Source organism: Nansenia antarctica (assembly GCF_963989245.1).
Source record: "Nansenia antarctica genome assembly, chromosome: 2".
NCBI classification, from domain to species: Eukaryota; Metazoa; Chordata; class Actinopteri; order Argentiniformes; family Microstomatidae; genus Nansenia; species Nansenia antarctica.
Window position 1 is genome coordinate 81,219,975 of NC_137675.1, and position 12,500 is coordinate 81,232,474.

At 44.7% G+C, this 12,500-nt stretch overlaps 1 protein-coding gene across 1 annotated transcript in view; it reads right to left on the minus strand.

Moving 5' to 3' along the window:
• wnk4b (WNK lysine deficient protein kinase 4b) overlaps positions 1–12,500 on the minus strand; it is a gene marked incomplete at its 5' end in the record, with an annotated part of 75,342 nt that overhangs the window by 27,158 nt on the left and 35,684 nt on the right. Inside the window, 2 exon segments of the mRNA XM_080523529.1 lie at positions 8,550–8,770; positions 10,123–10,295. Coding sequence (XP_080379655.1) covers positions 8,550–8,770; positions 10,123–10,295 — 394 coding nt within the window.

The window sequence follows — 12,500 nt, forward strand, 5'->3', positions numbered from 1 at the left end:
GGCCGGCGCCTTGCATGGTAGCTTGCCACCATTGGTGTGTGAATGTGTCAGTGGTGTAGTCTACGTGATACGCAGGACTACGCCGTATACCCACTAGGAAAGGCCAAGGATTTCCATATACCCACTTAAAAATATGTGAGGATACGTAACGGCGTTTTGTGACAGAACTTTCACTTTCATTCATAAAATTCACCCCGTTTGTGTTACGAAGCACTTGACTTTTGGACCATCATTGCGACTGACTATAGCGTACCATCAACAGTAGGAGATGCGACATGAAATATGCCAAAATGCAGCACTATCATGCACAGATCAGCCTTATAACATGTAATTTATATATATATATATATATATATATATATATATATATATATATATATATATATATATATATATATAACGTTAGACAGGCAGCGCAGATTTATTTTTATGGCGAAATGAACGATATGAGGCTGGGAGGGGAAAATCACAGTATACCCACTAGAAAAAACTACACTACACCACTGGAATGTGTGTGTGAATGGGTGAACGAGAGGCCGTTGTAAAGCGCTTTGGATAAAAGCGTTTTACGACTACTGATAAGCAGAGGGGCTTCGGAGGAGAAGAAGTCATGTTCCTTCTCACTCTGGGACAGTTATTATGTCTATTTGGACCAACTGTTGAACCTACCATGGCCAACCCCAGGACAAACCGCCCACTGAAACCGCCCACCTTTAAATGTGATCAACTGGGACGGCCCCAGTTGAACCATTGTACTGAGAACCCCATTTCTGTTGGCCGGACAATCGCTCCTTCTTGCAAGAACTAAATAAATACTCTTAATGATTTGATAAGTCTCAGTCTCCTGGTTACAAAGTTTTGCATTCTCTAGATTTGAATCTGACAGGGGGTGGGAGGGAATATGTGTCACGTTCGAATGCTTGGTCCGCATATCGGGATCTGATGTAACGTTCAGACTTTTCTTTCGGAAAAAAGCGAATACGTTTCCGCGTTGTTGAAAATCAACGACGCAACGCTAGCCGTCTAACACAGCTTGTTTTGTGAGCCTTCTAACAATGTAAAGTAGTGTTATATAGTTAACTAGGTACAGTGGCGGGCGGTGCATTTCACACCTAGGCCTTCAGTGATGTCCGACACATTCCTACCTGAATTATTCTACCTCTTAATACCATCGTTATGACGCCATGGCTCTAGAAACTAGACAGAAACACAGTATAACCGGGCGTTGCATCACCTTAACATAGTCAGACAGAGTTATATTAATATTTCCGAAGCATTTTTAATCAATAAATCCGCATTTACAATGAAGAGTGTTAAACTAACATCTTTAAGATCGCTACATTACCCACGTCTGTCGTCTCGTCCACCATAATAGCGACAAAGGGTGCCTTTTTAATCTCCATTTTGATCTCTTCTCCCATCACTTCAGCAATAGCAAAAATCTGGTCGTTTTGTATTTTGCCTGACGTCCCAGTAAACACTTTGTTTGTGGACAGGTGGTAATGTAAATCTGGGTTGTTTTCAACAAGAAAAGAAAGAAGCTCAACGTAGTTTCCTCTGTTTGTGGACTCGGCGCTTTCATCGTGTCCCCTAAATGAAAGTTATTGTTTACCCAAAAACAGGACACAATCGATCAGTATTATCGATCATCCGTTTTCCTGCGCGCTTGTTCGTTGAGCTGTAAATCCACTCAGGTGTTCAAAAGTCTTGCATCTACCGGCATAGTTACGCATCTCAATAGTGAATATCAATAGTGCGTATCAATAGTGCGTATCCAATCAAAAGACGTGCTGGGTGCTGACATCATTGGAACATCTGTGCCAGGGATGCTGCGAAGCTAAACAAACTGGTGAAGAAGGCCAGCTCTGTGGTGGGGACCGGGCTGGACAGCCTAGAGGTGGTGGCAGAACAGAGGATGGGGAAAAAACTGGCGGCCATGCTGGCCAATCCCTCCCACCCGATGTACTGCGAGCTGGCGGGGATGAGGAGCAAGTTCAGCCACAGATTTGTTCTCCCCCGTCAAAGTACAAAAATATTTGGACAGTCCTTTGTTCCAGCTGCACTCCGACTCTACAACCAGGCCCTGCAGGGTGGGGGAGACCTGGAGCTGGAACTTTTGGAACTTTTTACTTATTGAGCCTGCACTGTTTTATGTATTTTATTGAATGTTTTCTGTTTTCTGTATTGAATGTTTTCTGCCCTAACTGAGCTGGTTGACAACAACATTTCCCCATTGGGGACAATAAAGGTTTTCAATCAATCAATCATTGAGCCTTACAGCAGGCGCCGTTGTTGCTTTTGCTCGCCAACTCGAAATCTACGTAGGTTTCCACTAGGAACGCCACAGGTTTTCTCGTTCAACGTTAAGTTACAGGTCGTATTCGCGGCACGCTTTATTGTGCAGGCGGGTAGATTTTGGAGCCCCCTGGCAACACATTTTGATTGGATAAAAGCTCTAACATAAAGGCCAGCCCTCCAAATCTCAATCGGAGACTGGAAGCAGCGCAACCAAGAGGAAAGCTATGAAATGAAGAGAATAGACTATGGGGAATCATTAATACATATTTGTGGAAAAAATATATTAAAATAAAATGTATATTCTGATGATGTTTAGGCCAGCAGAGAAGGCCTTGCTGGCCCTGACGGCACACCACTGACTAGGTAGCAGTGGGTATTACTTGCGCTGCAGTGGCTTGACTAGCGAGTGTTGTGTTGCGATTCTCAGCGACGTTGAAACATAGTTCCGTATTTCGAAAGAAAAGTCTGAACATTTTGATTGGTTTGTCGCCGATATGCAGTATCAAACATAGACATTACAATGAGCCCGTCCTCCGATTTCTACCTTCCACCAGCCTCCCCTGGTAACACTTTACCATACACTGTTCCTATGACTGTGTAATAACAGTGTAATAACAGTGCAGTATAGTAACACAATAAGTGGTTATTATACACGTTACGTAGAATAACTTCTACACTGTAATAACAACACAAGGGAAAGATTTCAGTCCAAAAGTGGCCTAGTTCACTGAATCACCTCTAACCTCTAGAGCAGGGGTCGGCAATTAGGTTTGGCCTCGGGCCAAACATTTTTTGAGCCACTAGATGGCGGGCCCGATTTTTTTTATTTTTTTTTTTTATTTTTTTCCTAACACCAGGGGAGCCACCCCTCCTAAATTTCGTTGTTTGGTACCTGTACTGTAGCAATGACAATAAAGACCATTCATTCATTCCATTAATTCATTCATAAGTAATTGATTGTTAAAAAATGTGACACATTCTAATGCTTTGACTTTTCTTTCGAAAAATGTACACATCGCTAGTCAACTAACACAGCTTGTTTTGTGAGCCTGCTAACAATGTAAAGTAGTGTTGTAGTTAACTAGGTAACAATGTAAAGTAGTGTTGTAGTTAACTAGGTAACAATGTAAAGTAGTGTTCTAGTTAACTAGGTAACAATGTAAAGTAGTGTTGTAGTTAACTAGGTAACAATGTAAAGTAGTGTTGTAGTTAACTAGGTAACAATGTAAAGTAGTGTTGTAGTTAACTAGGTAACAATGTAAAGTAGTGTTCTAGTTAACTAGGTAACAATGTAAAGTAGTGTTCTAGTTAACTAGGTAACAATGTAAAGTAGTGTTGTAGTTAACTAGGTAACAATGTAAAGTAGTGTTGTAGTTAACTAGGTAACAATGTAAAGTAGTGTTGTAGTTAACTAGGTAACAATGTAAAGTAGTGTTGTAGTTAACTAGGTAACAATGTAAAGTAGTGTTGTAGTTAACTAGGTAGCAGTCCAATCCATTACGTTGCAGTATTTTGGCTTGACTAGCAAGTTTGTGTTGTGATTCTCAACAACGTTGAAACGTAGTTTCACCCTTTTCCATAGTTTTGAATAATAAATGTGTGGACTGACGATGTAGCGCAGCCTAGCTTATTCTAATAATTATTTAACATACTTTCATTCTGAATGATTCCCCCCTCCTCCCAGACAAGGTCACATTATTATTGGATTGGTTGTTTGCCTGCCGGGTGAAGTTAGCTAAACATTTAACCTGCTAACTAGCAAGAGAAACATCATGTCACTCTCCAAAGGTGTAAAGAGGAAAGTTGACGGTGAAAACAGGGCATTTAAAGAGGAATGGACAGCGAACTATAATGTTCATCCTACCTGGTTTCATCAACGCAAAGCCGTTGTGAGACTCACATCTTCCGTGCTCACAATGTTCCCTTTCTATACATGCGAGTCGTCCTTTTCCTCAATGAATGTGATAAAGACGCACGAGAGGAATCGATTGATGCAAAAAAAAACTTGAGAACTGCCTGCGGATTAAAGTGACGTCCATATAACCAGATATCAAGCAAATACTGACCGATGGGAGATGCCACTTTTCACATTAAGTGAGTACCAAGCCTGTCGTTATTGTATTTAATAACCTAATTGTATTTTGTATATTTTGAATGAATGGCTCATTGTAATTATTATCCCTAATAGCGGGTTTGCTCTGTCGTTTCAGGAGCATAGGCCTATGCACCACCACCCCTCGCATAAGCGGATTACTTTTCTTTCTTTTCTTTTTTTCACCGATTTTGTTGTCAATGTTTTTCAGAATATTAAACTGAATTTGCTTTGTTACTGTTCATATGTGTGTTGCAGTCACATATACGTAAACATTACCTTTGAATTATTTACTGAGCTGGTGTTATTTTTTTCAAACCACACACGGCTATTTCAGCACTACACGTTGTCCACCTACTTATGATTCACTATGAGGGGTTCAGCGTCAGCGCGCTTCGGTGCACCCCACTGCCTGATTGTCTGTCCCTGTGTCATTCACTCTCAACATGGATAAAAGTACAATAAGCATTATTCAGGTGGAGGTAGATTCTCTATTCGGACATTATAGGCGCTTTATGTGGGACTGTCGGTCGGATATTGTAAAAAAAAAAAAAAAAAAGAGTGGATTCTCCAAATATTCTGCTGGGCCAAATATTATTGGTGATGGGCCAGCAATGGCCCGCGGGCCGCCTATTGCCGACCCCTGCTCTAGAGGAACAACACAGCCAGCCCTGACTCAGACTCTGGACTGAATCAGTCAATCTCTCTCTCTTTCATCCTCCCCCCTCTTTCTCTCTCTCTCTCTCTGTCTCTCTCTCTCTCTCTCTCTCTCTTTTTTCTTCTTCTCTCTTTTAGTCTCTAACTCTGGAGACTGTATCAGTGACTATTTTTCTTTCATCCCCCCATCTCTCTCTTCTGTGACTCTCTCTCTCTCTTTCATCTCCCCACCCTCTCTTTCTCTCTCTCTCTTTCTCTCTCTCTCTTTCTCTCTTTTTCTTTCTCTCTTTTTCTTTCTCTCTTTCATCCCCCCCGCCCTCTCTCTCTTTTCTTTTCTTTTCTCTCTCTCTCTCTCTCTCTCTCTCTCTCTCTCTCTCTCTCTCTCTCTCTCTCTCTCTCTCTCTCTCTCTCTCTCTCTCTAACTCTGAATTGAGGTCTGGGGGTGGGGGGGGGGGGGGAGGGACGCTGCCCACAGAGAACATTCTAAACATTCTAATAATCCTATAATCATATAATCATCATTATGACGTCATAATGAACATATATAATCTTGGTATGGAAAGGTTTCTGGCAGCAGAACTGGGCTGAGTCGGCTGTTAATTTACGAGACTGTTAACCAGGCACACAAATCACTCCCATACACACACACACACACACACACACACACACACACACACACACACACACACACACACACACACACACACACATACTGTCTGGAACAAGGGAATGTGGCCGCTGACTCACAGGAGAGGCCGTTATTGACGGGGAAAAAACAGGGGGGAGGCTGCTGGAGGTAGAAAGGGGTAGTGGTGGTGGGGTAGTGGGGTAGTGGTGGTCTAGTGGATAGTGAGTTGGACTTGTGATCGGAAGGTTGTGAGTTCAAATCCCGCCTGAAGCCACACCACTACTAGTGCCCTTGAGTAAGGCACTTAGCCCTCAGTTACTCCAGGGGGAATGTCCCTGTAATTAGTAATTGTAAGTCGCTTTGGATAAAAGCGTCTGCTAAATGGCAAAATTATTAAATTATAAATCGGAGGACGGGGCTCATTTTAATGCAACGGAACGGGATGAGGAAAGGTATCAAACACCCCACGCGTGCACAGGTTTGATCCCGTTCCTCATTTCCGTCCCGTTACAATGAGCCCCGTCCTCCGATTTCTCCCTCCACCGGTGTAGTAGAATTATTGAAGTATCTAAATGGAAAAATAGAACAAGGCAGCCTGTTCTCTTCAGATTGTATAGAAAGGTGTTTAATTCTCTTTCGCAAAAGGAGGACAGTTTACAAGCACAACAGACCAGACGTCTGATAGTCAAGTCCTCAAAAAAGTCCAGACACAGGGAAGACAGGGATATTTAAGCAATATGAATGAATGAATGATCTTTATTGTCATTGCTATAGTACAGGTACCAAACAACGAAATTTAGGAGGGGTGGCTCCCCCGGTGCTAGGAAAGAAAAAAAAACTAAAAAAACACAAGAAGGGAAGGAGCTGGTTTACATAAATAAAGGCTATGTACACTATCCACTATACTATACTGTACAGATAGACGACTAGGGTTGTCATATTGCACATAGTGTTATTGCACATTAATTTGAAGTGTCGCAGTTTGCAGGCTAGAAATGTACATATTTGTGCCTCAGCACTACACCTGATTTTTTTTTTCAGTCCAGCAGCTGCCATCAATCCGTCCAGACTGTCCAGGGCCCAGAACCTAGGTCTTTGCTGTGTTCAGGGCCTGGATGGCCCTGGGGTAGAAGCTGTTCTTCAGTCTGTTTGTCCTTGCGGCCATGGTCCTGTACCGCCTTTTCGAGGGCAGCCGGGTAAAGTGTTCGTACCCAGGGTGGGTTGGGTCTCTGGAGATCTTGGAGGCCTTCCTGAGACAGCGTGTGTTGTACAGCTCTTCCATATCACATGAGAGGGAGTGTGTTATACTGAATATCAGCATGGCTGTGATTCGGTCGTAGGTACGAGGCCGCAGCACGACCTCGAGTGTGATATTGCTTTTATACAACAGTTCTACAGCGCGATGTATTAGTTAACAGTAATAAGCAACAACAGATTATGATTTGTTTGTTTATTTAATCATAAAAATAAACAAAAAATAGTTCCGCAACTGAACTTCAAATGGACTGTTGCCTAGTAACCTGAACACAAACAATGTAGTCTAATTAACGGTCATTTAGTAGAACATCTGTGCGGCGGAGTGATACATATAGTTAAAAGTCCCAGTGCTGTTATACTGTATATCAGCACTCATGGAATGCCTCTTGTCCAATCAAATTACTTGGTCGGAACTAACTGTTGTATAATTATACATAGGTAACAGTCATGCCCTCAGGTAAGGTCCAAACCAATCACAGGCATTTCCTGTCCGCATCTGTGATGAGGAGGGGCTAGACAGTCTGACTGTCGAGTGACTTGTGTGAATTATTCAGTCATGAATGTCTTATCAATAAATAACATGTCTTATCAGGCATATTATTCCACTGAGGAGTCTGAGGTGATTGGACGAGCCCTGAGGCAGACTGAGAGACTACGTAGGACGCTGATGCTGTCGTCACGGTGACGAACAGCCGCCATGCAGGGTGGAAGTATCAACATCAACAGATAGACGGACAAATAAACACACGCACACGCACGCATACACACACACACAGACACACAGACACACACACACACACACACACACACCGGTTCTATTTACTGTACAGATCAAGGTCACCCTGTGTGTGTGTGTGTGTGTGTGTGTGTGTGTGTGTGTGCGTGCGTGCGTGCGTGTGTGCGTGTGCGTGTGCGTGTGTGTGAGTGTGTGTTTATTTGTCTATGATAACTGTACAGCAGCATTTGCCAGAGGCCTGGACTGCTACGTTGACAATTCTCAACGCATAAATATGAACGTTAATGAACACGTTATTGTTCTAGTCAGTACTCAAGTTGTAAAAGAAAATCAGGGGGGATGGTGGATTTTATCATATGGGGACAGTTTTAGCATCCCCACAGCGTCAGTGACTTCAGCGTCAGTGACTTGGTAAAAATGTCATTGCATGTGTGCGTGTCCCCTCCTCGCCCACAGTATTTTACTCAATATGCACAAAACAGTAATAATACCACGTTCATTGATAAAATGACATAAGGGACGGAAAGGGGGGATGGCAGTTTTAGAAGGGGGATGATTTTGACCGTTTTTATTTCAGGGGGGGTCCCATCCCCCCTCATCTCGAGTGCTGGTTGTAGTTCTTTTTTTAAGTGATTTTTTCTGAGTGGGGCAGTCCCACTCATATTTTTCATTTTATTTGACAGATACAGTGAAGATTTAGACAGGAAGGATGGGTGAGAGAGAGAGGAGGGATGACATGCAGGATATGTCCCCGGCCGGAATCGAACCGGGGACGCTGCGGTTACATGGTCAGCGCTTAACCCGCTACGCCACCTAAGCGCCCCGTGGTTGTAGTTCTAGAGGGAGGGCGGAGGGAGGGCCCCGTCAAGAGAAGAACTCACCGATGACGCTCTTGGCGAAGGAGGCGCTCTTGAGCGTGGCCAATCCCAGGTCTCCTATCTTGACAGAGCCGGTGGGCCCGGTGATGAAGATGTTGTCGCACTTGAGGTCGCGGTGGATGATGGGCGGCGTGCGCGTGTGCAGGAAGTGGAGGCCCTTCAGGATCTGGTGGCTCCAACGCTGCAGCAGCTTCAGCTTCATCTCCTTGAACCTCTTCAGGTACCTGGCCAGAGGAACATCTATAACACACACGTCTGGAACGCACACATCTATAACACACACGTCTGGAACGCACACATCTATAACACACACGTCTGGAACGCACACATCTATAATACACACGTCTGGAACGCACACATCTAGTATAATACACACGTCTAGAACGCACACATCTAGTATAATACACACGTCCAGAACACACACATCTAGTATAACACACATACAGTACCAGTATAACTGACTATACCTGCCCAGAGGAACATCTATAACACACACGTCTAGAACGCACACATCTAGAATGCACACATCTAGAACGCACACGTCTAGAACACACACATCTATAATACACACGTCTAGAACACACACATCTATAATACACACGTCTAGAACACACACATCTATAATACACATACAGTACCAGTAGTCAAAGGTCTGGACAGACACACTTCCCCCATTCTGACTCTAACTGACTATACCTGACTATACCTGACTATAACTGACTCTAACAGACTCTAACAGATTCTAACAGACTCTTAACAGACTCTATCAGACTCTAACAGATTCTAACATACTCTTAACAGACTCTAACTGACTCTAACAGACTCTTAACTGACTATAACTGACTCTAACAGATTCTAACAGACTCTTAACAGACTCTAACTGACTCTAACAGACTCTAACAGACTCTTAACTGACTATAACAGATTCTAACAGACTCTTAACTGACTCTAACAGAGTCTAACAGAGTCTAACAGATTCTAACAGACTCTTAACTGACTATAACTGACTCTAACAGACTCTAACAGACTCTTAACTGACTATAACAGATTCTAACAGACTCTTAACTGACTCTAACAGAGTATAACAGAGTCTAACAGATTCTAACAGACTCTAACTGACTCTAACAAACTCTAACTGACTCTAACTGACTATAACAGACTCTAACTGACTCTAACTGACTCTTAACTGACTATAACAGACTCTAACAGACTCTAACTGACTCTAACAGACTCTAACAGATTCTAACAGACTCTAACAGACTCTTAACTGACTATAACTGACTCTAACAGACTCTAACAGACTCTAACAGACTCTTAACTGACTATAACTGATTATAACTGACTCTAACAGACTCTTAACTGACTCTAACTGACTCTAACAGACTCTAACAGACTCTTAACTGACTATAACTGATTATAACTGACTCTAACCGACTCTAACAGACTCTAACAGACTCTAACAGACTCTTAACTGACTATAACTGATTATAACTGACTCTAACAGACTCTTAACTGACTCTAACTGACTCTTAACAGACTCTTAACTGACTCTTAACTGACTCTGTACAGTACTCACGTCTTCAGCGTGCCGGAGGTCATGAGCTCGGTGACCAGGAGGATGCACTTGTGGCCTTTGACGGTGGACTTCCAGGAGTTGTAGAAGCGGACGATGTTGGGGTGCTGGAGTCCCTTCAGCATCTCCACCTCCTCACTGAACCTCTGGCGCTCCACCTTGGTCAGCCTCCGCGTCTGGGCAGGAGGAGGAAGAGGAGGAGGAGGAGGAGGAGGAGGAGGAGGAAGAGGAGGAGGAGGAGGAGGAGGAAGAGGAGGAGGAGGAGGAGGAAGAGGAGGAGGAAGAGGAGGAGGAGCAGGAGGGGGAGGAGGAGGAGGAAGAGGAGGAGGAGGAGGAAGAGGAGGAGGAGGAGGAGGAAGAGGAGGTGGAGGAGGAGGAGGAGGAGGAGGAGGAGGAGGAAGAGAAATCATTTAGACTTAGTATAGCAACTACAGTACATAAAAGTAAGTGCAGCTATAATTGCTAACTCATTTGTCTAGGAGCCTTCAGTTCAAATTGGGTCAAGTTTCAAGTTACAGTAGCATACTATACAGGGTTAGGGTTAGGGTTATCTATACACAATACAGTAGTCTATACACAATACAGTAGTATATACACAATACACACCACTGTACAAGGCCTTCACATTTACATTTTTGGCATTTAGCAGACGCCTTTATCCAAAGCTGCTTACAACAAGTACGTTTGTCTAAGTAAGTGAAACATCTGGCCATCAGCCTTCGCAAGACAAAGTAATCTATGACCAGGCCAGGGGCCGTTGCCAGTCATAATGCTAGAAAAAGGAAGATTTTTAAAAAATGATTTACAGTAGAGAAACTGCTCAGGGGGGGTAGAGGAGGTGGAGAGGTCTCAGGAGGGACAGTTAAGGCCTTGTTATGGAAGGTTTGTGAGTTCCCTACATTAAATAGAGTGCACTTATTATTATGCCTCTCATTCACCCAACAATGGCGCCGGCCCACTCGTCGGGAGCAATTTGGGGTTCAGTGATTGATTGAAAACCTTTATTGTCCCCAATGGGGAAATTTTGTTGTCAAACAGCTCAGTTAGGGCAGAAAACATTCAATACAGAAAACAGAAAACATTCAATAAAATACATAAAACAGTGCAGGCTCAATAAGTAAAAAGTTCCAAAAGTTCCAGCTCCAGGTCTCCCCCACCCTGCAGGGCCTGGTTGTAGAGTCGGAGTGCAGCTGGAACAAAGGACTGTCCAAATCTTTTTGTACTTTGACGGGGGAGAACAAATCTGTGGCTGAACTTGCTCCTCATCCCCGCCAGCTCGCAGTACATCGGGTGGGAGGGATTGGCCAGCATGGCCGCCAGTTTTTTCCCCATCCTCTGTTCTGCCACCACCTCTAGGCTGTCCAGCCCGGTCCCCACCACAGAGCTCGACATGTGGCCAGCCGGGGAACAAACCGCCAACCTTGTGATCATCAGACGCCGGCTCTACCTCCTGAGCCACAGCCTCTACATCCTGAGCCACAGCCTCTACCTCCTGAGCCACAGCCTCTACCTCCTGAGACACAGCCTCTACCTCCTGAGCCACAGCCTCTACCTCCTGAGACACAGCCTCTACCTCCTGAGACACAGCCTCTACCTCCTGAGCCACAGCCTCTACCTCCTGAGACACAGCCTCTACCTCCTGAGCCACAGCCTCTACCTCCTGAGCCACAGCCTCTACCTCCTGAGACACAGCCTCTACCTCCTGAGACACAGCCTCTACCTCCTGAGACACAGCCTCTACCTCCTGAGACACAGCCTCTACCTCCTGAGCCACAGCCTCTACCTCCTGAGACACAGCCTCTACCTCCTGAGACACAGCCTCTACCTCCTGAGACACAGCCTCTACCTCCTGAGACACAGCCTCTACCTCCTGAGCCACAGCCTCTACCTCCTGAGACACAGCCTCTACCTCCTGAGCCACAGCCTCTACCTCCTGAGCCACAGCCTCTACCTCCTGAGACACAGCCTCTACCTCCTGAGACACAGCCTCTACCTCCTGAGACACAGCCTCTACCTCCTGAGACACAGCCTCTACCTCCTGAGCCACAGCCTCTACCTCCTGAGCCACAGCCTCTACCTCCTGAGACACAGCCTCTACCTCCTGAGACACAGCCTCTACCTCCTGAGACACAGCCTCTACCTCCTGAGCCACAGCCTCTACCTCCTGAGACACAGCCTCTACCTCCTGAGACACAGCCTCTACCTCCTGAGACACAGCCTCTACCTCCTGAGACACAGCCTCTACCTCCTGAGACACAGCCTCTACCTCCTGAGACACAGCCTCTACCTCCTGAGACACAGCCTCTACCTCCTGAGACACAGCCACCACGATGTTCTAAGATGAAGAAACATACATCTTCACACACTATATCCGGTACTCA